General features: G+C 37.7%; 1 protein-coding gene across 9 annotated transcripts; it reads left to right on the top strand.

The window, feature by feature from the left end:
• Positions 1–1,486: 1,486 nt before the first annotated feature.
• LOC110797122 (uncharacterized) lies at positions 1,487–22,989 on the top strand. Of its 9 annotated transcripts, XR_008933080.1 has the most exons (7): positions 1,487–1,790; positions 2,135–2,182; positions 2,277–2,719; positions 3,893–3,967; positions 5,471–5,584; positions 6,978–15,853; positions 16,331–16,537. XR_008933080.1 is itself a non-coding variant. In XM_056843850.1 (4 exons), exon 4 carries the CDS (start codon positions 7,124–7,126, stop codon positions 7,712–7,714), a length of 591 nt encoding a protein of 196 aa, XP_056699828.1. In that variant the 5' UTR covers positions 1,799–2,463; positions 2,638–2,719; positions 5,471–5,584; positions 6,978–7,123; the 3' UTR covers positions 7,715–7,728. The 9 variants fall into 9 exon arrangements, 2 of the variants coding, with proteins under 2 accessions (XP_056699828.1, XP_056699827.1); XR_008933078.1 differs by lacking the exon at positions 2,135–2,182; XR_008933076.1 differs by having other exon boundaries at positions 2,135–2,719.
• Positions 22,990–24,548: the final 1,559 nt, after the last annotated feature.

Below are 24,548 nucleotides of genomic sequence, written 5' to 3'. Positions count from 1 at the left end.
ACATGATTAATAATTAAGTTTCTCCTTTGTGTTTATAGGAGTTGATTTCTAGTGAGTCGTGATTCGCACAGTGGCCCCCGTACTTAGGTATTCCAAGTACGTACAAGACTAGGGTGACCACCCATCCCTTGAGGAGTTTATGAAGTATATTGAATGCGAATCATGTGAACTTATGTGTTGGGAATTCATGTTTGATGTGTAGACAAGCATGTGAGAATTGTTATTGAATCTATGTGATTGAGCATGTTATGAATTGATTAATTCTTTATAGATTCTGTTAAACTATCATTGAATTATGTCAAGTATGTTGTTCGGATTGGTATGCATGTATGAGTGTTGCGCATGCAAATTATTATGATTATGCTATAGTACAAGATGTCTAGCATACAATGAGCCTATTGAATATTGCCTCAGTGCATTATTTATTATATTGCCTCAGTGCATTATTTATTATATTGCCTCAGTGCATCGTTTAGTCTACCGCAAGTGTAGAATACATTTAAGAAGTTTATGTCAATTGAACTAAGGACTATTCGTGCTAAGGGCACACCCCGCTTGTTAACAGGTAATGCCGGGTTATCTCAAACAGTGTTTTTGAGAAGGAACAATGGAGTAAATTCACTTGAGTACGTCCTATGTTTGATCACAAGTCCTAAATGATTAAAATGAAGTATCATTGTTGAATTATTTGTTTGTGTAATTGTTGAATTACTTGTGAGTTATGTCTTTGGGTTGAGTCTTGAACATAACATACTAATTAACGTAAAGTATAACCCGAATGAGCTTCAAAACTCTTGGAACGTATATACCTTGAGTATGAACAATGGGGGGAGTCGTGTTAGAAAAACTCGTACTCCTTGAATGATACAAGACGTTGTTTCATTCTTTTGGTTATTCGCTTATTAAACGCGCAGGAATTCCGTCGGTATGGTCCGACTGTCGGTAGAAAGCCCGACTCTTTATTATTTGGTGCTTGGTGGGCTCCCAACACCCTCAGTTTCCCTCAATGGTTGTTTCCCTCGGTGGGTCTTTGTTATTATACCCGTTCGAAGATGAATTCTTATTAGCACTTGAGTTAAGAGTCTTGTCAAGTCTTGAGTTGGTCTTCATGATTAATTGGTTTACTTGAATGACTTTTGCATGTGGATTGTCTTTATTGTTGAGTGAAGCATGTTAGACTAGGAGTTATTCTAGCTTGTTCGTACTCAGCTTTTGCTGACTTCGTGCTTCATGTCTTACGGTCATGGCCTTCGCCTTAATGACCCTAGGATGATCCATCATTGCACTTGCATTGTTGGGGAATAGTTTTCAATAAGCAGGTTGGTAGAGATAACTTGCGGAAGAAGTTATCATGGGAATAGTCACTAGAGGAAAAATCCTTATAAGTGGCTCATCAAAAGTTGCCCTTATCAAACAAGTGCAACCTTTAAGAAATAAAAAAAATAAAAATAAAAAACAATTCTGAAATATTTTCCCTCCTAAACGTGAAGCGCAGCTTTTTCCCTAACATTTTGCTCCCCTTCATTCTTTTCTCTCTCGCATTACACTCCGGCCAGCATTTTTAACTCCGGCCAGCATTTTTCACTCTGCCCTAACATACACGTACCGCTTCACGTAATTCTCCTCCAGAATTCATCACCGGCCAACATCACCACCGGCCAGCATCAACACCGGCTTCTCAGTCACTCTTCGTCGGCCGTTCTTCGCAGTCAATCTTTGCCGGTCGTTCGTCGCAGCAGCAGCCCGAGTCTAGCTGCGTCCTCCTCAGCGTCATCTTCACGGGCGACGAGGTTCTCCTCTTCAATTTCCTGGGCTTTGCTCAATTTGTTGTTTTTGGGTCAATTTGCAATGACTTTATTTTGTTAATTTGATGTGGGTGTGTTTGATTTATGTCTGGTGTTAATTGGGGCTTTAGAAAATTCAGCACTTATTTGATTGATTGCTGAAATTCTTCGATTTGATTTTGTATTTTGGGTGTCATTTTTATATTTCCTGTTGATCAAGTGTTTGTGAATTTTGCTTTGTGTTGAGCTTGTTGAGTTGTTTGCAGGTGTTTGAAAGGCTGTAGTAGTATGAGTTGTTTGCAGGTGTTTAAAAGACTTGTATTTTTTGTTTGTTTGTTTTGATGTTACAGGTCACTGCGGCTCCAGTTGTAGTCGTTCAATCTAGAAAAATTCGATGAGTACTTTGATTCTGCTGAAATTATATAAATTTCGTTTTTTTTTCGACTTTTTGTTGATATATGCTAAATTGGTTGATTCTTTTGTTGTTTTTAGGAAAGAGAGGCGCAGAAGATTCAATTGAGAAGGCTATGAGCGCGAAGAAGCAGTAGATATTAAAGAATGAGGATGTGATAGCTCAGCAGAAGGCGGTGAAGAAGAAGAAGCCTAAGAAGAAAGTAGCAGCAGTGACTCTGATGAAGATGATACGGAGTATTGATTTAGACTCTGAGGAAGAGCTAAGGTCAAGTTACTCTTTTATTTTATTTTAATGTATATTTGAACTTTTAGTATTCCCTTGTTATAAGATCGTATGATAATTGATAAGTAATTAAGTTGGATTGCAGCAGTACTGTAGTCGCAAATTAAGAAAATTTCAATTTCAATTCCAACTGTTAATTTGTGGATTTACATACAGGACAAGCTTTTGGATCAAACTAGTGTTTCGCATCTTTTCAAAATCACGAAATTCCTAGGGCTGCTCGCCACTGGAATGACAGGTGGGTGATTTTCTGTTTTAATGATTTTGTATTTTTTTCAATGATTGATATGAAAATGATTGAAAATGTTGGGATTTCGGCCAAAGGAAGTTGTTATTGAATTAGTATTGATCACGAAATTGGATGATGAAATCATGATGACGTTGCTAAGAACTGTATCTAAGTAGAATTTTGAAGGTTTTGACTCGTATGAACTCGGATTAGTAGTATTGATGGATTGAAGATAGCTTATGTTTGAGATGTTTTTCGGGATTGGATTACGTCTCGGTTTGAGCTTTTGATTTGAATCTCTTATTTACTAGATTCTCTTGGTGGTTGGAGTGATATGTGGATGTCATTACTCCTGGTAGATGTTCATTTATCTTGGTCAAAACTCAAAAGTGAGTGTGGCCAGAAGTTTACTGCTTAGATGAAAATGACTGTGGCAGCGTGGGACACGTACCTCATAGAGGTTTATGAATATGATATACATTGTTCCTTAACGAAATGTATGTAAATACCTTGTTTCAGAAACAACTTCTGTTTTTACTGTCCAGCATAAAATGACAGTACTTTTATTAAGAACCTGTTGTGGAGTGTTTTATGAGAAATGCTGTAGCAAATATCTTGGATTTTAGTCGGATGGCGTGTCTGCGCATGGTAATTTCATGTGTTGTCATTGGTAGTAACTAATTCAGTGTGCAACTTTTCCCCATGACTGGTTCATTTGTTTTATTACCCACTCTTACCCGGTTTACACTCTAAAGGAAGTAGCGAAGTAGGATTGCACTTAAGATTGTAAAAGAATGGCAGTCTTAGTTTCTGAATTGTATATTATTGGTGACCTGCTTGTATTAGATTCATGTTGTGTGGCGGTTCTGAATTTACATATAAGCAGAAGTTTACAAATTTACTAAAAAATAAAGTGCAGTGGCTTAGGATATTAGGAAGAACTAGAGAGGTAGTGTCTGTAAAAAATACCCGAAAAGGCCTCTTTTTTCACCCTCATTTTACAGTTGGTACACCGGCAGAGTACATCGCTTTGATGTCTCTATAAGTAGAATATTCTGGAGCTGGAACATGTGATCAGATGAACGTATAATTTAGGATTAGTTACATATAACTAGAGGGTAATCAATCAATATTAGAACATCTATTTCTATTATTGCCTCAAATATTCTGTTGTTATTTCAGAATCAGTCTCTGCTGGATTGTTGCTGATATATGCAGGAACAGAACAAAGAAACTTCATGAATAAGTCAACAAAAGGTTGGTATCAGAAAAAAACATCATGTTTTCTACCTGACTAGCATGTGGTAACCGAAGGTTTTAAAAAATGTTTCTTAATTATTAAGATGGGGCCATTTTCATTTGTCTAATTACTTCATAAGTTGACAGTTTTGATGTTATAATATTGAAATTAAGAGTGGTTCCTGTCATTTCTTACTAGTTCACCTATCTACCATCCCTGAAATCGCAACGTGAATTATTTGCTGCATATCTCTTGGTTCGATTTGCAGAGCCAAATACCACTCTGATATAATCTCTAAGTTAGTAAATGCAGTAACATTATCGAAGGCTGCTTTAATCAGAAATGTGTTAATTTAATTACCAGAACAAATACAACTGCAATTCTGCAAAAGCCAGAAATTTAAGTATAATCTACTTCAAAAGGATTCTGAAGCAACTACTTTATATCATTTTGATAGAAGTATATAACAGTTAACAGAATAACAGCACAAGAAAACTTTTTTTAACTTCTAATACAGTCTCATGAATCTATAAATCACTGGCTTCTTTTATACATCATTAACTTGCCTCATACGAATCTAGCTAAACCTAATCTAGATCACCTCATATTACAACTCTCTTCCCTAAAAATTGCACTCATTATCAAAGGGAATAATGTTGGCAACTAATGTTGTGGCTTGGATTTCTGATTGCTAACTTTTTAAGTACACTCCTAAGCTCATGTAAAACTCTGACTCACTAGTCACTACCATATTCCGTTCTCTTCTCGTAGGTCTAACAGATCTGTACAAGAGCATAACTTACTTTGCCACTAGCTAGGATTCTTGTTAACCTTCTGAAATCAAATCATGAAACTCATGTACCCAGAATTAATTTTCCTGTGAAGTAGAAAACTACCAGGATGATGAAACTGATGTGGGGTCGCAGAGCAGGTGTACCTGCCGGAAGAGTGTTTCCAAGAGGTGGGCTATCAGGCCCGTAACTTGCAGGGAATGGTGAGTTCGGGTTTCTTGGAGTTGTTAATGACGGTGGAGATCCATAGTTGTTGCTGCAAACATATAAAAAGAGAACAAGTTCAATACCCCTTATGAACTCAAGTCATGATAACCAATCTCAGAGATTGGGAAACCATCCAATCTTAAAAGGATATTCCTTTGCAAGAAATTCCACCCATTTTAGTCATGAAATTACGAAAAAAAATATATCCAAAAATACAACCCCAGATTGTTTTTTCTTGCACAAGATGGATTTATCACCCTTTTCTTACCCCTAACACTCGGAAAAACGAAAAGAAAAACACACACAAACATAATAAATATGGGATCTTTGATGGGGCATTTTTTAGATACCTACACATTATTACTTTAACTAGGTTCAAAATTGTGATAGTACACTTTACTTTAGAAAGGGAACCTACTACGTGCTTTCAGTTTTGTGCTAATGTTGGTTCCATTTGCTCTCCTTTAAGAAATTGTTGCTTACAATCATTGTAAAGTTGGTTGGTAATATTTGAAATTGCAGTTTGTGTCAAGGGCGTTCGGTTGAGAGGACATGCAACATGATAAAAGATGTGAGGCTCTGTTGTGAACCAGGTCAAAAGCCTACAGGCAGTTCAGGAGTGGCACCTGATGCACTGTAAGCTTTTTCACTTTTTGCCAGTACTCACAGTGTAAATTAGCAGCAGATCTGATCAGCTTCTGATCTGATCAGCAGCAGATCAGCAGCAACAGATCAGTAGCTGATCAGATCAGCAGCTAATCAGCAGCTGATCTGAGCAATCTCTGATCTGATCAGCTACAGATCTGCTGCTGTTGATCTGCTAATGATCAGATCAGCAGTAGTAGATCAACAACTGATCTGATCAAAACATCAAATGCTAGTTATGATGATTTATGTGATTGTAGAATTAACATCGAATACCGTTACTGTTATTGGCTTTGCCTAAATCTAAGGATAAGTTAGGATACTTCAGAAGATGAGTTGAGAGACTACTTCTTCTTTCGCATTTATAAACTCTATTTTTGATTTATAGTCATGACTACTATTACTATTTTTAAAACGATTTATTACTTTGGTTTGGGCCTTGATGGTTCCAAGTTGTTTTAATGATCATTAACTATTTAATACATTTTGAAAGTCAGTTATTTCCGATGCGTAATTCTGGTAAATAGCCTTAGCCGTTATCACGGTGGCGTTAATATCTTGGTAATTCCTTTGTTGTAAGTTGGAAAATGTTTTATAAAAATCAAGGAATTATTAGGGTGTTACAAAGTGGTATTTGCAGAGCTTTAGTTTAAGTGAATCTTTGCATTAACTAATAGTGCAATGTGGTAAATCCTTAAACTACGATTTGCAGAACTTTAGGGTTTTGGAAAATTGTTTTCCTATAGTCAAAATGTCATTTTGAGTACTCAATATTTCGAAAAGTCAAATACCAATTATTTTAAGTTATTTGAAAACGTATCGATTTTATTTCAATATTTTTTCGAATTTTTAAATTCGAGCAAAGTCGAATTAAATTTCAAAAAAAAAAAAAAACAAAAATTTAGTATTCGGATTTTTCTGAATTTTTCAAAAAAAAAAAAAACAAAAAAAAAAAAAAATTCCGAATTATTTATTTATTTAATTATTTATTTATTTTCGGAAAATAATCGAATTAATTAATTAAATTATTCGATTAATTACTTTTAATTTTCGATTTTAATTTTAATAATTTCGCGTATATTTGAAGTTATTTATTTAACTAATTTCAAAAATTATTCCTATTTCTATGTGAGGAAGGGTAGATTAGAAATGGTATATTTAGATTAAGTATGCATAATATGAGTATGCATGTGACTAAATGCTAAGTGTTAAGTATTAATTGTATGCTTATGCCTTAAGTTTAATCATTTTTATGTTGCTTTATGTGATTAATTGCATCACGATTCATGATTAAGCATGTATGTGTGCATTGAGATTGTATGGCTCCACGAACTTACTTTGTTTTGGAACACTTTAGTAAGACTTTTTAGTTGTGAACTTTCAGGATAAAGATGTTGCTTTCAAAGTACGCAAACCTAGGACACCTAGAGAAGCTAGCTTGTGAGACCCCACACATCTACGTGCAGAAGATTGAGTTTGCTTGCAACTATTTTGCTACAGATTCTGCCTGAACTAAGGAAAAAGGATGTTATGGCCGAAATGGTTATTCATTGTTTGCCCCATAGGAACCCACACATAGGTCTGAAGCAACGATTTCATGATATACATACGGACAGTGGCCTTCCTAATCACTACAATTATGGTACTCCAGATGGTAGGTGGAGGTATGACATGGAGATTATGACCACTATTCTAGAGATGGCGGAAGACTGTTTTGATTATGGAAAGATGGTTGAAAGTATCCACAACACAGAGTTTAGTAGTGATACGGAAACCCAGATGGATGAGGATAGTGATGATGATGTTGTTGAGATTGAAAACTTTAATCCTATCATTCTTGAACCTACTATTGAGATCTCTAGCGACACTGAAGTTGAGCCTGAGACTAATGATGAAGTGAACAGTGAGTTAAAACAGAATAATGAGGATATGGAATATGAATCTGATCCGGAGGAAGACTTGGATGACTTTGACGATCCTAATGACCAAGACTTTACCCAGAGCACTACAAAGAGAGAATTGATCGTCGAGATGACTCTAGTATTTAAAGACTTTTCTAATGTAATTGTTAGTGCTTATTTTAGGATGTATTATTTTCTCATTGAAGTAATAAAAGTTTAGAGTTTTTTCTTTTACCTCTAATTCTAAGTTTTACGTTTTCTTTGAGCTATTATCGCAAAAGAATTTCATGTATTTCTTCAATGAAATCGTACTTGCAAGGTGGTTCAATTCTTCACCACTTAAACGTTGTGACGCAGATTAAAGCGAGAATTCGCCCAATAGTAGGCGCCAATCTTGCCTCAAGGGTCCGAAATTTTGGTGCATGCTTGTGCTAATAGTGTGACTTGTTAGTGCAATGCTTTAGCAAGGCAGTGTTCAAACCCGGTTGTTAAAGTTAGTATTTTGTTTTATTCAGGAAAAGGGACATGACTGCCCAAGGGATTGCCGAGGTGGTTAGGCAACTAGCTGAAGTAGTGCAGAACTTAGCACAGAATAGAAATGATCAGGGACTTGATCTAGTTGGTGAAATGTTTAAGAAGGTGGCCCAGAGTAAGCCTCCTTTGTATCAAGGGGAAGTAGACTCAACTGTACTTGAGAACTGGCTAAGAGAGTTCGATAAGCTTATCCTAGTTGTGAATTGCCCAAAAAACCTTAGGGTTAATAGTGCTGTGTATTACCTTAGGGGAGAAGCTGATTTGTGGTGGCAAAGGTGTGAGAATGCTTTAAGAGCTACACCTGGATTTGGATGGGAATCATTCAAAGTTGCCTTTAGAAACAAGTTTTATCCACCATATCTGAAAAAGCAGAAAGCCCAAGAGTTCATCGAGTTAAGGATGGAGGGGATGTCTGTGTTAGGTTATGACAAATATAAAACATATATTTCATGCGGAAAAACCATAAAGCCAGGAATCCAAATTAATGGCCACATAGTCAATTAGCATAATTCAGGGTACATACATGTGACGCGTGCCTTCCCTAGCTGCTCCCGAACCGAACAAGAAAAAGTTTAGGACTCCAAATGTCGTCCCTCCGTAGATAGTCCACAACACGTTCGGATCCGCCTTTGATTCGATTAACTAGAATATTATCTAAGGTTTTATGTTACTCGAAAACTTAATTATATTGGAAAATTATTAAGTTAGTTTAAACTTAAACTATATGAATACTTGTGATTGTTATGTATAAATTGTGATTATATATCACCTATTTATAGGGAGGAAATATCGGACTTAGATTTCCACTAGGATTCAATTTACTAATTCGATTAGAATTCTAGCTAAATTAATCCATTGGATTTTAGTGTTTAATCAAACAACTAACTCTTGTGGAATTAGGAAAACAATTAATCAGATAATCCTAAGCGACTAAGGATTTGTAGCGTTGCACGAACACACACACACACACGCAGCCCACGAGGGGCGCGCTGTGCGCGGCTCGGCCCAGCAGTATGCTGCTGGCATGCCTTGCTTTGCTCGGCTGGGCCTGGCCTTGCTCCGTGCTCGGCTGGGCTCGCTGCTGCTGCTTGCTTGCTGCGCGGGCTTCGCTAGGGGCGGGACTGGATTCACGCTGGGCCTTGCGTCTAGCAAGCTCGTCCGCTATTTATTTCGTACGTCGCGCTTCCGATTCGTTTTCCGATTCCGGAATTCATTTCCGATTCGAACAATATTTAATATTTCCGATTCTGGAATTTATTTTTGTTTCGAACAAATATTTAATATTTCTGATTCCGATAATATTTCCGATTCCGGCAATATTTTCGTTTCCGGCAATATTTCCGATTCCGACAATATTTCGATTTCCAATAATATTTTCCGATACGTACCATGTTTCCGTTTCCGGCAATATCTACGACTTGGATAATGTTTATATTTCCGTTACGATCCATATTTCCGTTTCTGGCAATATCATCGTTTCCGGAGTATTCATATTTTGCCTTTTGACGATTTCAGCTCCCACTTGAACCGAGATCCGTCAATTCCGAATATTCATAAATGGAGTATTTAATCCACTTAAATACTTGATCCGTTCACGTATTATTTGTGTGACCCTACGGGTTCAGTCAAGAGTAAGCTGTGGATTAATATTATTAATTCCACTCGAATTGAAGCGACCTCTAGCTAGGCATTCAGCTCACTTGATCTCACTGAATTATTAACTTGCATAATTAATACTGAACCGCATTTATTAGACTTAGCATTGAATGCATACTTGGACCAAGGGAATTATTTCCTCCAGTCTCCCACTTGTCCTTACGGACAAGTGTGCATTGCCTAATTCCTTTGTCGCTTGATGTTTTCTCATGAACATAAGGTAAGAGTAGTCATCCTTATTATGTCTAGAGGTATTTCTCGATTTCAGAGTTCAACTGATCAAATAAACAGAAAATCATAGCCTATGATTCATTTGAGCACGACCATGCATTTTACAGTTTCTAACTCTCCGAGTGGCCTTGTACAACTTTCAACATCTCATCCCGATTTTGTGATCTTGAGATTAGACTTCGTTTGATAGGTGATTACCCGAGCGTTGCCTTTATTGCCTCCTTTTACGGTGCGATGGTTGGTCAACGTCAAAGCAACCAGTTCTCAAACAAGTAATCTCAAATCACTCAGGTATTGAGGATTTAGTGTCTAATAATTTTAATGAAATTTACTTATGACAGATTTTCATCTCTTACAGCAAAGTTTCATAGGTCTTGTCCGATACTAGTCTTCCCAAAGTAAGTATCTATGCAAATGATTGCGACATTCCCATGTCCGTATAGTTCAAGAAACAGAACTACTAGTCATCTTTCATTCTAGTCGTCTAACATTTTCTATGCGTCCATCTTTATGGAAAACTCCGACCAGGGACCTTTTTCAACTTTTGACATTCAAGTTCACTTGATAGACATTTCTTAGTCACAGGACTGGTCCTGACAGTCTATCTTGAATATATCGTCAAATTGAATGGATTCATCATATAATAAACCACAAATTAAATGGAAAATGAATTCTATACATTTATATGAATGGTTAACCAATAACGTTTTACAAAGTATTAAACTCTAAAACTTTAAAACATTAATTAAGGACATCAAAGCCATTCTCCAACATGCTTGATTCCCATAGCTACAGTGTGCGAGTTGTGCTTCGCTTGCGGCAGAGGTTTAGTTAATGGATTTAAGATGTTGTCGTCAGTTCCAATCTTGCTTATCTCGACTTCTTTTCTTTGAACGAACTCTCGTAGAAGGTGAAATCTACGAAGTACATGCTTGACCCTTTGGTGGTGTCTAGGCTCCTTTGCCTGTGCAATAGCTCCGTTATGTTAGGTTATGATACATATAATTGAATATAAATCATGCGGAAAAACCATAAAGCCAGGAATCCAAATTAATTGCCACATAACAATTAGCATAATTTAGGACACATACACTTTGTAGCGTGCCCTCCCTAGCTGCGCCCGAACCGAACAAGAACAAGTCTAGGACTCCAAATGTCGTCCCTTCGTAGATAGTCCACAGCACGTTCGGATCCGCCTTAGATTTAATTAACTAGAATTGCACCTAAGGTTCTATGAATATGTTCGAATATTTTAGGCAAATATTAGACTTAGTTTTAATCCTTAAAACTAGGTGAATAATTGAAATTATATTGTCATAAATTTGTGAAGGCCATCACATATTTATAAAGTAGGAATAATGGACTTAGAAGTCTACTAGGATTCAAGTATTCTAAGTCTATTAGAATTAGAGTTTACTTGAAACTAGTAACCTAAGAAATTAATCTTTTAATCTAATCCTAATCGCTTAAGGATTCGATTCATGCACAAACTCCAACATGCACACGAGCACGGCCCACAAGCGAGCAGGCCATGCCCGCGCGCGCGAGAAGCCCGCAGCAGGCTTGCAGCCCACACGCAGCCTCGCATTCCGCGTTGCTCACAACCCGCGTTGCTCGCAGCCTTGCTCACAGCCCAAGGTCGCGCTGGGCCTGGCCTTGCGTTGGGCCTTGCGTGCCTTTGGCTTGATGCATTGCTCGTGCCTTGCGCACTGGGCTTGCTAGGCGTGGGCCTGACTTCGTGCTGGGCCTTCGTCTAGCAAGCTCGTCCGATGCTGATTTCGTACGACGCGCTTCCGATTAATTTTCCGATTCCGGAATTCATTTCCGATTCGAACAATATTTAATATTTCCGATTCCGGAATTAATTTCCGTTTCAAACAAATATTTAATATTTCCGATTCCGGAATTATTTTTCGATTCCTATAATATTTCCGATTTTGACAATATTTCCGTTTCCGGCAATATTTCCGATTCCGGCAATATTTCCATTTCCTATAATATTTTCCGATACGTACCATGTTTCCATTTCCGGCAACATCTACGACTTGGATAATATTTATATTTTCGATACGATCCATATTTCCGTTTCCGGCAATATCATCGTTTCCGGAGTATCCATAATTTGCCTTTTGACGATTTCAGCTCCCACTAGAACTGAGATCCGTCGATTCCGAATATTCATAAATGGAGTATTTAATTCCATTAAATACTTGATCCGTTCACGTACTATTTGTGTGACCCTACGGGTTCAGTCAAGAGTAAGTTGTAGATTAATATTATTAATTCCACTTGAACTGAAACGACCTCTAGCTAGGCATACAGTTCAATTGATCTCACTGAATTATTAACTTGTATAATTAATAGTGAACCGCATTTATTAGACTTAGCATTAAATGCATACTTGGACCAAGGGCATTATTTCCTTCAGTCTCCCACTTGTCCTTAGGGACAAGTGTGCATTTTCTAATTCCTTTATCGCTCGATGCTTGCTCTTGAACATAAGGTAAGAGTTGTCATCCTTATTATGTCCAGAGGTGTTTCTCGGTTTCAGAGTTCAACTGATCAAATAAACAGATAATCATAGCCTATGATTCATCTGAGCACGGCCATGCATTTTACGGTTTCCAGCTCTCCGAGTGGCCTTGTACCACTTTCACCATCTCATCCCGATTTATGGGAGGACAATCCCAATCTTGTGATCTTGATATTAGACTTCGTTTGTTAGGTGATTACCCGAGGGTTGCCTTTATAGGCTCTTTTTACGGTGCGACGGTTGACAACGTCAAAGCAACCAGTTCTCAAACAAGTAATCTCAAATCACTCAGGTATTGAGGATTAGTGTTTAATAATGTAATGAAATTTACTTAAGACAGATTTTCAACTCTTATAGTAAATTTTCATAGGTTTGTCCGATACCAGTCTTCTCAAAGTAAGTATCTATGCAAATGATTGCGACATTGCCATGTCCACATAGTTCAAGAAACAGAACTATTAGTCATCTTGCATTCTAGTAGTCTAACGTTTTCTATGCGTCCATCTTTATAGAAAACTCCGACCAGGGACCATCTTTTGACATTCAAGTTCACTTGATAGACATTTCTTAGTCACAGGACTGGTCCTGACAGTCTATCTTGAAGGCACTCATCATTTAATAAACCACAAATTAAATGGAAAAATGAATTCTTTTCATTAATGTGAATGGTTAACCAATAACGTTTTACCAAGTATTAAACTCTAAAACTTTAAAACATTAAATAAGGACATCAAAGCCATTCTCCAACATGCTTGATTCCCATAGCTGCAGTGTTTGAGTTGTGCTTCGCCTGCGGTAGAGGTTTAGTTAATGGATCCGAGATGTTGTCATCAGTTCCAATCTTTCTTATCTCGACTTCTTTTCTTTCAACGAACTCTCGTAGAAGGTGAAATCTACGAAGTACATGCTTGACTCTCTGGTGGTGTCTAGGCTCCTTTGCCTGTGCAATAGCTCCATTATTATCACAATACAGAGCTATTGGTCCTTTAATGGACGGGACTACACCAAGTTCACCTATGAACTTCCTTAGCCAAATAGCTTCCTTTGCTGCTTCATGTGCAGCCATGTACTCCGCTTCAGTTGTAGAATCCGCAATGGTGCTTTGTTTAGCACTTTTCCAGCTTACTGCACCTCCGTTGAGGCAGAAGACAAACCCAGACTGTGATCTGTAATAATCTTTGTCGGTTTGGAAACTTGCGTCCGTATAGCCTTTAACAATTAATTCATCATCTCCACCATAGACCAGGAAATCATCTTTGTGCCTTTTCAGGTACTTCAGAATATTCTTGGCAGCAGTCCAATGTGCCTCTCATGGGTCTGACTGGTATCTGCTCGTAGCACTGAGTGCGTATGCAACATCCAGGCGTGTACATATCATAGCATAAATTATTGAACCAATTAATGATGCATATGGAATCCCACTCATTCGTCTACGCTCATCTAGTATTTTTGGGCACTGAGTCTTGCTTAGAGTCATTCTATGAGACATGGGTAGGTAGCCTCGCTTGGAGTCTTCCATATTGAACCTTTCAAGCACCTTATTGATATAAGTGTTTTGACTGAGACCAATCATCCTTTTAGATCTATCTCTGTAAATCATGATGCCCAGTCTGTACTGTGCTTCTCCTAGATCCTTCATCGAAAAACATTTCCCAAGCCAAATCTTGACTAAGTTCAACATAGGAATGTCATTTCCGATAAGTAATATGTCGTCGACATATAATACTAGAAAAGCAATTTTGCTCCCACTGACCTTCTTGTATACACAAGATTCGTCTACGTTCTTGATGAAACCAAAGTCACTGACTGCTTCATCAAAACGTATATCCCAGCTCCTTGATGCTTGCTTCAATCCATAGATTGATTTCTTAAGCTTGCATACCTTTTTAGCATTCTTTGGATCCTCAAAACCCTCAGGCTGTGTCACAAACAATGTTTATGTTAAAACGCCGTTTAAGAAAGAGGTTTTGACATCCATCTGCCATATTTCGTAATCGTAATATGCAGCGATTGCTAACATTATCCGAATAGACTTTAGCATTGCAACTGGTGAAAAGGTTTCATCGTAATGCGAATGCTATTCTAAGAATGGAAAGCCTAACCAAGGTAACCACCAGAACAATAATCGGAATAATCAGAACCGAAATGGGGGAAATGGAGGTGGAAACCAAAGGAATTGCCAAGGTGGTAACAATGGTAACAAGAATGGCAATCACCAGAACCATGGAAAGCCTGGAGGAAACCAACAGCAGAATGGGAACCGAAACAACAATGGAAACACCAATAGAGGTGGCTATAACAAAGGAGTTGCCCAAGGGAAGCTGAATGTAATATCTAGGCAAGAAGCGGAAACTTCCTCTGACGTCATAGCGGTTACTTTTTCTATTAATTCCGTTTTAGTTAAAGTTCTATTTGTTTCTGGTGCGACATTCTTTTATATCAGTAGATGCTTTGGGGAAATTAGGGTTGAAAGAGCCTGAAACAATTGAAGTACCTATAGTCATACCTACTGGTAGCAAAGTGAAGTGTACCAAAATCCATAGAGATGTGCCTTTGACCATAGCCAAGACCGTGTTCTTATCTAACCTAATCGAGTTTGAGTTAGGATAGCTAGATGTAATTCTAGGAATGGACTGGTTGGCCATGTTCAAAGCCAAAATAGATTGTGAGAAGCATTAGGTTCACTTGAGGTCTAGTCTAGGCAAAGTAGTGTCATATCGTCGTTTTGGTAAGCCTAATAACATAGGATTATCACGGCAATGAAACTCGTGAAGCTAGTCGGTAAAGGGAACCCAGCCTTCTTATGCAATGTGAGAAACCTAGAGCATGTCACTACTACAAAAATAGGATAAGAAACCATTAATAAGTAACCATTTAAGTCAATAAATAGGTTTCTTAGGTAAAGAAACCACGTAATATACAAATATGGTTTCTTAGAAAATGAATAAGATACCAATTGCTTTAAAAATATGGTTTCTTAGATATCTATTAATTTGAAATGAAGCAAAGAAACCATATTTTTGTTAAAATTGGTTTGTTATATTTTTCGGGTAAAGAAACAATATGGGGTAAATAAAGTGGTTTTTTTTCTTTAAAGTCCAATATATTTCATTTAACTCCCATCCCACCCACTACTTCTTATAAACCTAGTATTCTATTACTGTTAAAAGCCTCCTCCGCCACTTCTATTTCCCCTTTCTTAAACTCCCCTTATCTTTCATCTCATCATTCTTTACATGATTCCTCTTATTTATCTATTATCCCACTCTCTTAATTTCAGTTCAAAAGAAAAACACCATCTATATATAAACCATACAATAATTTCCATAAAAAAACATATACTCATTTATGAGTAATAGCATTATAAGATAATTGTTCATGCTTGGATCAACGACTACGGCAACGGTGAGTCGAGTATCTTGCAAAAACAAATTCATTTTATCTTTGTTAAAAAAATTTGATATGTTTGTTACTTTGTTGTATTTTGTGTTATGAATTGTTGATTACGAGTGAATTGATATAATTTTGTCAACATCTAATTTGAAATTTTATGTTTAGTTTTTCTCTTTCGATTTATTTTTACAATTTTAATTGATTTATTTCTTGTAATAGTCAAGTAATTTCATGTGCTATTTTTCAGTTTATAATTCCCTGATTATAACGAATGATATGTAATTTTAATTACAATGCTCTTTTGATGAATCTTGAATTTCTTTTGATCAATATTTAAAAGCGAAGGAAATTAATTTGATGTTTATCTATTTGGAAGATTTAAGTACACAATACAATGGTATATCAAAAATATGAAATTAAAGTGATGTTATTATAAATTGAAGGATTGAGTGTGAGTCTAACTAGAAATTGATGATTATGGATGGAAAGGTTTAGAATTGGCCGAAATGCAGCAAGAGACGTAAACTCCAGAAGATGAAAATTATTCCATTATCAAGGATTTCAAGGATTTTGGAAAATGTAATTTTATAATTTAGTAATTTGGATTTGGACTGCTATAAATGTGGTTGTAGTTGATTGATTAACCAGTGTAATATTGGATCTTTATGTCTAATGGAGTAAATTTTATCATATTCAATTTTGTCTTATTGTCTACCATTAGATTACTTTCTTTATATATATATTATATTTGATCAATTTAAATAACTGAAATGCCAATCATTTAAATTGTTTATGGGTGGTGGGCGTGGGTCACGACATGGGCGTTACTTAAATAACCCATTGTATTTGTAGAAAGTTTGAAGAGTAATTAGTACTCCGTAACTACCTTACCAAATGTTAAAAAAAGTATTGACAAAAATACGTTTCAAAGAGACCATATTTCTTACAAGTACGATATGTTTCCTTTAATCAAAGTAACCTTATTTAAAAGAAACTTGGTTTCTTTGCCTTCTTAATTTGTAGATAAAAACAAACAAAATAAACCACATTTTTTGCATGTATGGTCTCTTTGTTAAACCTAACTAACCTTACCAAAAATATGGTTTCTTATGCTAAGAGACCATTAAGATATAAACCATACATTTTTTGGTCTCTTTGGCCTATTAAGTATGGTTTCTTAGGCTACTTTTGTAGTAGTGTGTGATCAAAGATCAGCCTGAGGATATTGCAGTAGTTAATGAATTCCTCGATGTGTTTCGGGAAGAGATCCCGGGGATGCCTCCTAATCGATCGACCTATTGACTTTACCATAGACTTAGTGCCTGGAACCGCGCCTATTTCAAAAGCACCATATCAAATGGCTCCAGCAGAAATGAATGAGGTGAAAGGACAATTGGAGGATCTGTTAGAGAAAGGTTACATTAGGCCAAGTGCATCGCCTTGGGGAGCACCAGTGTTGTTTGTGAAGAAAAAGGATGGAAGTATGAGGCTCTGTTTAGACTACAGGGAGCTCAATAAGGTCACGATCAAGAATAAGTATCCTTTACCTAGGATAGAATACCTATTTGACCAACTGAAAGGAGCTGCGTTCGGGTTATCATCAATTGATAATCGCTGATCACGACATACCAAAGACCGCATTCAGGAGTAGATACGGACATTATGAGTTCACTGTTATGCCTTTTTGGTTAACCAATGCACCTGCAATATTTATGGACTTAATGAACCGTGTATTCCATGCCTATTTGGACAAGTTTGTAGTGGTTTTCATAGATGACATCCTGGTGTATTCGAAGAGTGAAGAGGATCACGCTGAACACTTGAGATCTGTGTTGAGTACCCTGAGAGATAACCAATTGTATGCCAAGTTCTCAAAGTGTGAGTTTTGGTTGGAAAGAGTTGCATTTTTGGGACATTTTGTGTCTAAGGAAGGAGTGACAGTTGACCCTGCTAAGATCAAAGCTGTTAGTGAATGGCCTACACCCAAGAGTGTGACTGACATTCGAAGTTTTCTGGGATTAGCTGGCTACTATAGGCGCTTTGTGGAAGACTTTTCTAGGATAGCCAAGCCAATGACAACCTTGTTGAAGAAGGAAGCAAAGTTTGAATGGAATGACCAGTGTGAAGAGGCGTTCCAAGCCTTGAAGACGCGATTGACAACCGCGCCAGTGTTAACCTTGCCAGATGAGAGTGGTACCTATGATGTGTATAGTGATGCCTCTAAGGATGGTTTAGGGTGTGTGTTGATGCAGAACGGGAAGGTTATTGCGTATGCGTCGAGGCAGTTGAAGCCATATGAATCCAATTACCCTACCCATGATTTAGAGCTAGCCGCTATAGTGTTTGCATTGAAGATATGGAGACACTATCTGTATGGTGTGAAGTCTAGGATATTTACGGATCATAACAGTTTTAAAGTTCATCTTCACACAGAAGGATCTGAATATGCGCCAACGAAGGTGGTTGGAGTTAATCAAGGACTATGATTTGGATATTCAATACCATGAAGGAAAAGCCGATGTAGTTGCAGATGCCTTGAGTAGGAAGTCAAGTCATAGTGTGAATGCGTTAGTAGTTGCTAACGAGCTGTTTAAGTATATGCAACGTTTGAACCTTGAAATAGTGAGTGGTGAAATCCTTGAGGGAATGATGAATGCCTTAACCATCCAGCCGTCAATATTTGATGAGATTAGGGAGAATCAAGCCGGTGATGTAAAGTTGGAGCGAATCAAGGAAAAGATTTCCCAAGGTAAGGAGTTAGATTTCCGAATCCATGATGATGGAAGTTTCAGGTACAAAAGCAGGTGGTGCGTGCCTCAAAAGTGTGGAGATTTGAAGGAGAAATTAATGAAAGAAGGGCATAATACGCCATATTCTGTGCACCCGGGTGGTGACAAATTGTATAAGGACTTGAAAAAGATCTATTGGTGGCCCAGAATGAAGAACGAAGTGGCTAAGTTTGAGGCTAGATGCCTGACTTGTCAGAAGGTTAAAATAGAGCACAGAAGACCTCAAGGGAAGGTCCAACCTTTAGAGATTCCAAGTTGGAAGTGGGACTGTATTTCTATGGACTTCGTCACTTGTTTACCTAAGTCGAAAACCGGAAATGATACAATTTGGGTTGTGGTAGATAGGTTGACCAAGTCGGCAGTGTTTATACAAATGAAGGAAACCTGGAAAATGGAACAACTTGCTAAAGCTTACATTAAGAATGTTGTGAGGTTACATGGAGTTCCTAAGGATATCGTATCGGATAGGGATTCAAGGTTTCTTTCGAATTTCTGGAAGAGTGTGAAGAAGAGCTTTGGTACGACATTGAAAATGAGTACAGCCTTCCACCCAGCCACAGATGGACAAACTGAGAGAACCATCCAAACCCTTGAGGACATGCTTCGGGCATGCGTCATTGATTTCCAAGGAAGTTGGGAAGATAGCCTGGATTTGATTGAGTTTTCATATAACAATAGCTATCATGCTAGTATTGGGATGGCACCATTTGAGGCCCTGTATGGCAAAAGTGTAGAAGTCCCCTTTGTTGGAACGACATTAGTGAAACCGTAGTGTTGGGACCTCAAATGATAGAGGACACCATGAACCAAATCCGAACCATCCGATCAAAGATTCAAGCGGCGCAGGATCGCCAAAAGAGTTATGCAGATTTGAAACGTAGGGATGAAGAGTTCAACATAGGTGATAAGGTGTTTCTCAAAGTGTCACCAATGAAAGGTGTCATGAGATTTGGAAAGAAAGAGAAGTTAAGCCCTAAGTACATAGGCCCATATGAAATCTTAGAAAGAATTGGAAAGGTAGCTTATAGACTAGCCTCGCCTATGGACTTGCATAGAGTGCATAATGTGTTCCACATATCTCATTTAGGAAATATATCCCCGATAAGTCGCATGTGTTGCAACCGGAGACCATAGAATTAGACCAAAGTTTAACTTTTGAGGAAAGACCTGTCAAAATCCTTGATAGTAAAGTGCGTAGTACACGTACTAAAGATGTGAAAATTGTCAAAGTGTTGTGGTCTAATCAAGAATCTGAGGAAGCAACTTGGGAAGCGGAGGACGAAATGAGAAAGAAATATCCCGAGCTTTTTCCCGAGGTTAGTTGAGTTACGGGGTCGTAACTCGTGTCTTTTAAGGGGGGTAGAGTGCGGTAGAATTTCGCGCTTTTTACCTTGTTTTCCCCTATTTTATGCTCAATTTAGTGCTTTCTATTGAATTTGCACTTATTATTGTCCTGTTTAATCATGTAAAGAGTACAACAACTTAATTTTTTTTGCAAGTGAACGCATTAAAGTCTCATAAAGTCTCAAGTTTTGAGTTTGAACATTGATTTTCGAACCCAAGTTTCGGGACGAAACTTCTTTTAAGGAGGGTAGACTGTAATACCTCGTATTTTTATAATATTTATAAATATATTTAATTATATTTATAAAGCATTTTACGATTTTTGGAATTTATTTCGCATTTAAATATTATTAAATGTATTTTAATTTATTAGAATATTTATTATTTTAATTAAGTACGAAACGAATTTAATTTTCGAGTCGGGAAATTTAATGAGTCGCTAGTAATTTTAAAAGGTTTGGGTTTTAAATGAAAAGTCCTATTCGTTTTATTAAACGAGCCCAATCAAAAGAATTTAATTCAAGTCCTAAGCTAGCCCAATCATTTAATTCCCTAAGCCCAATTCTAATTTCCTAAGCCTAGCCCATTAGAAATATTGAGCCTATAAATAGGACTCCCCTCATTAAATGATCCCCCTTAATTTCATAAAACCCTCTTTTGCTTTCTTGCCCCACACTCCTCTCCCTCTCCTCTCTTTGTCCGGCTCACCCACACGACCCGCACAGCACTCGGCGTGCTCGTGCCTGTGTACCTCGCTCGTCGCCCACAATTACACTCGCCCACTCCTCTCTTGCCCGCAGCCCGCAACGAGCACTCGTTGTGCCCTGCGCTGCTGATGTGCCTCTGCTGTTGCTGTGTGCCTTCGGACACACACACCCCTTGCTCTCGTCTCTCTTGCTGCGCGCACAGCGCCCTCGCCCCTTGCCCTCGTGTTCCGCAGCGCTGCGCTGTGTCGCTGTGCCCCTGCCTTCGTCCCTTCGGCCGCACACGCGCACACACGATTGTGTGTGTGTGTGTTGTTCTTGTCCGTTATTCTATCTTTTTCGCCCAATCACTTTAATTTGTGGTTGTTCCGTACTATAGGCCGCATTGGTATAATTCTCTTCTTCCTTGCCTATTCTATTTAAATTCCGTATTTTAAATTATGATATATTATTGTTTTGAATGATTAAAAATGCTGGGAATCGGTTATGAACACCGTGCTTTCAGGATTTACGTGTTGTGATTAATTAGACTTGTTTTAATTATTAAAGTATGAATTTTCAAATTCGTTTATTTAATAAAGAATTGATTTTTATGATGTTAAATTGGTTTTATTGGGATTTTCAAGTTAGGGTTTTAACTTAGACCTAATGAGTCAATTGATTAGCATAATTAGGTGATGATTTTAATTATGATAATCAATTATATTTTCAGATTTAAATTAAGGCTTAAAGTTTTGATTTTTATTGATTTTAAGGGCGGAAAAAGTATGTTTTCATACTAGGGATTGGTTTTGCAAATTGAGACGATTATTTTATTGAAGAACGATTGAATTCTAAAGTTTAAATTAGGTTTAAGATTTTATAAAGTTGCTGGAAATTTAATGAACATGGAAATAATTTAAGTTTCATTATTTTGGTAATAGGAGGTGATTTCTAAGTGAGTGCTCGTATTGCAAAGTGGCCCCTACGCTTAGGTATTCAAGGTACGTACAAGTCTAGGGCGACCACACCATTTGTCAAGAGAATTGCATGATTGTGTTGATGTGAATTATATTATGTGGATTCATGTTTATTTTGGTGAACGATCATGTGAATTATATGATGTTGGATGTATTGGTTTATTTGTTGAACAAGCATGTTGAGATTATTATCAGTATGAATTTCATTGTCAATCATGTTGTTCAATATTTATTCATGTAAGGCTTGTTTCACATGCAAGGGATGGATTATTTTTTATTATGCTATTGTACGGGATGTCTAGCATACTTTGAGCCAATTATTCGTACCTCGTTGTCCTATTTATTTTACCACATGTGAAGGGTTAGCTCACGTAAGCCACCACACATGTAGGGTTCAGTTGGGAATATTATATGAAATGAATTAGGATATGTCGTGCAAGGGCACAACCCTCATGTTAATGGGCATGATGTGGAATCTCACTTTTGTGAGGAGGAACATGGTAGTAATTTCACATGTGTCTTGCTTGGTTGATCACAAGTCCTAAAGCATTAAAATAAGATTGTTTTGGTTGTTGTTTATTTTTGTATGTGTGTATGTTGTGAGTCTTGAGTTCGCCTTTAATAAAATATTATTAAACTTAAAGTGCAACCAAAACAAGCTTCAAAACTCTTGGAACGTATATACCTTGAGTATGAACAATGGGGGGAGTCTTACCGGAAAGCTCGTTCTCCTACTAATGATACAAGACGTTGTTTCATTTAACTTATTCGCAGGAATTCCGCCGGTATGGCCCGAAACTCGGTATGGCCCGATTTTATTATTTATTATGTATGGTTGGCTCCCATCACCTTTTTCCTTTATGGAATATTTCTTTGGCCCGTTCGAAGCTTATTCTAATTAAATTGTGAGTCAAGAGTCGAGTCAAGAGTCGAGTCTTGTATTCATCATTTGTTTATTAATTATTAAATGGCTTTTGCATGTTGATTAGTACTTAGTGAGTGATGCATGTTTATAGTTTTGTTTCACTCTATTCTTGTAAGTACTCAGCTTTTGCTGACTACGTGCTTTATGTTTTTGGTCATGGCCTTTGCCTTAATGACCCTATGATGATCTATCATTTGCAATTGCATTGATGGGCAGGTTGGTAGATCGAAATCATGTGGCTTGGGATGATTGAGAGAGTTGCATGCTTTCGTATTTTGAACTATTTATTTATACTTTAATTATGTTTGAATTCATTAAACTTTTATACTTTGGTTTTTGGGCCGCCATGGTTCCAATTTGTAGGAGGCCTCGATATTTATTAATTATGTTTTGAAAAGTTAGTTGACAATAAATTCCGCTGCGTAATTCTGGTACTAGCCTTAACTGTTATCACGGTGGCGGTAATACTTTAGTAACTCCTTTATTTTAAGTTGGAAAATGGTTTTATAAAAGCAAGGAATTATTAGGGTGTTTCAAAGATAGCCGACAAGGCTCTTATATTAATAGAACATGATGACAATGATGAAGACCTTTGGGGATTCAGTGCCGAAGTTGGAGCCATCGAGTCCAAAATGAATCCCATGGCAAGGCGCATGATGATCAAGCGTGGGCGCTTCTTGGGTACTACTTTACCGCCGCCTACTGAGTCTCCTTTCAAAGCCCATGGACAGACTGACTGTTGTGGTCTAGGATACAAGCTGACTAAGTTCGATAACAAGCAGCAAAAGGCTAAGCTAAGAGCCCGTCTAGCTGGCAATGATCAAATCATCATACTTCCTCATCAGCGTACACTCAATGGGTAATTCACAAAAGAAGGAGAGGCCGACTTGTACTTCGACTTTCTAGAACCTTTCTACGATACTTCAAAAGGGATTCTATACCCTGGATTCGAGATCTTTCAAGACTGTCACTTTCTCGAGGATGCTCCTCCGATACAAGACAAGGCCACCCTTGAATGCCTTGATTCGTCAGCTTTTGGTCTCCTATTTGGCCAGGAAACAACACCGATCATTCTTGAAGATACTATGGTCCAAATGATCACTCAAATCGAAGATTTTGACCCATCTAAGCTGATTACTCCAAGTGAGAAGATGGTCAATGGCTGGAGAAAGTCCCTCAAGATATCTGCTCCAAATGGCAAAATGTTCAAGATTACTGCGGGCGAAGGATCTATGATGAGCGAGTCCGAGTCAGAGGATGAGTCTGGATCCGAGTCTAGTGATGAGTCTAAGAGTCTAGGTATAGAGTCTTGCATCTATCAAGAGCCTCTAAAGGCCGACCTTCAAGTCAAAATTGTCGATGTAATGATTGCTCATTTCAATAACACTTCAATTTCCTCTGACTCTTCAAGTCCAAATTCAAAACACACTTCTAATCCAAACAACTTTGCTTCACAAGAAACTGACCTTGAAATACTAAAAGCTATTGAAAATCATGAAAACAGGACGCCCATAATTGAGGAAACAGAAAAAGTTAACCTTTCTAACAACAGTGATTCAAAACTAGTTCAGATTGGCCTAACTCTATCTCAAGCAGAGCGAGATGATCTTATCAAGCAACTTTCAGAGTACATAGACGTCTTCGCATGGTCCTATCATGATATGCCAGGGGTTGATCCAAGCATCGGGCAGCATACAATTCCCCTCAATCCAGGTTCAAAACCCATCAAGCAAAAACTCCGTCGCATGAAACCGGACGTTTCCCTCAAAATTCAAGAAGAGGTCTCTAAGCAGCTGGAGACCGGGTTTATTCGAGAAGCCAAATATCCATAATGGATTGTAAATGTCGTCCCAGTTCCAAAGGAAGACGGAAAAGTACGAATGTGTGTGGACTACAGAGATCTTAACAGGGCCAACCCTAAAGACGGTTTTCCATTGCCTCACATCGACATCTTGGTCGACAACACCGCAAATCATGCCTTACTCT

The sequence above is a fragment of the Spinacia oleracea genome, chromosome 4, assembly GCF_020520425.1.
Source record: "Spinacia oleracea cultivar Varoflay chromosome 4, BTI_SOV_V1, whole genome shotgun sequence".
NCBI classification, from domain to species: domain Eukaryota; kingdom Viridiplantae; phylum Streptophyta; class Magnoliopsida; order Caryophyllales; family Amaranthaceae; genus Spinacia; species Spinacia oleracea.
The sequence above is the reverse complement of the archived record's forward strand: the minus strand, read 5'-3'. Positions and strand labels throughout refer to the sequence as shown.

Bases quoted from the DNA above. Each gene is read 5' to 3' on its own strand.
- LOC110797122 (XM_056843850.1), top strand. From the start codon at position 7,124: ATGGCCGAAATGGTTATTCATTGTTTGCCCCATAGGAACCCACACATA.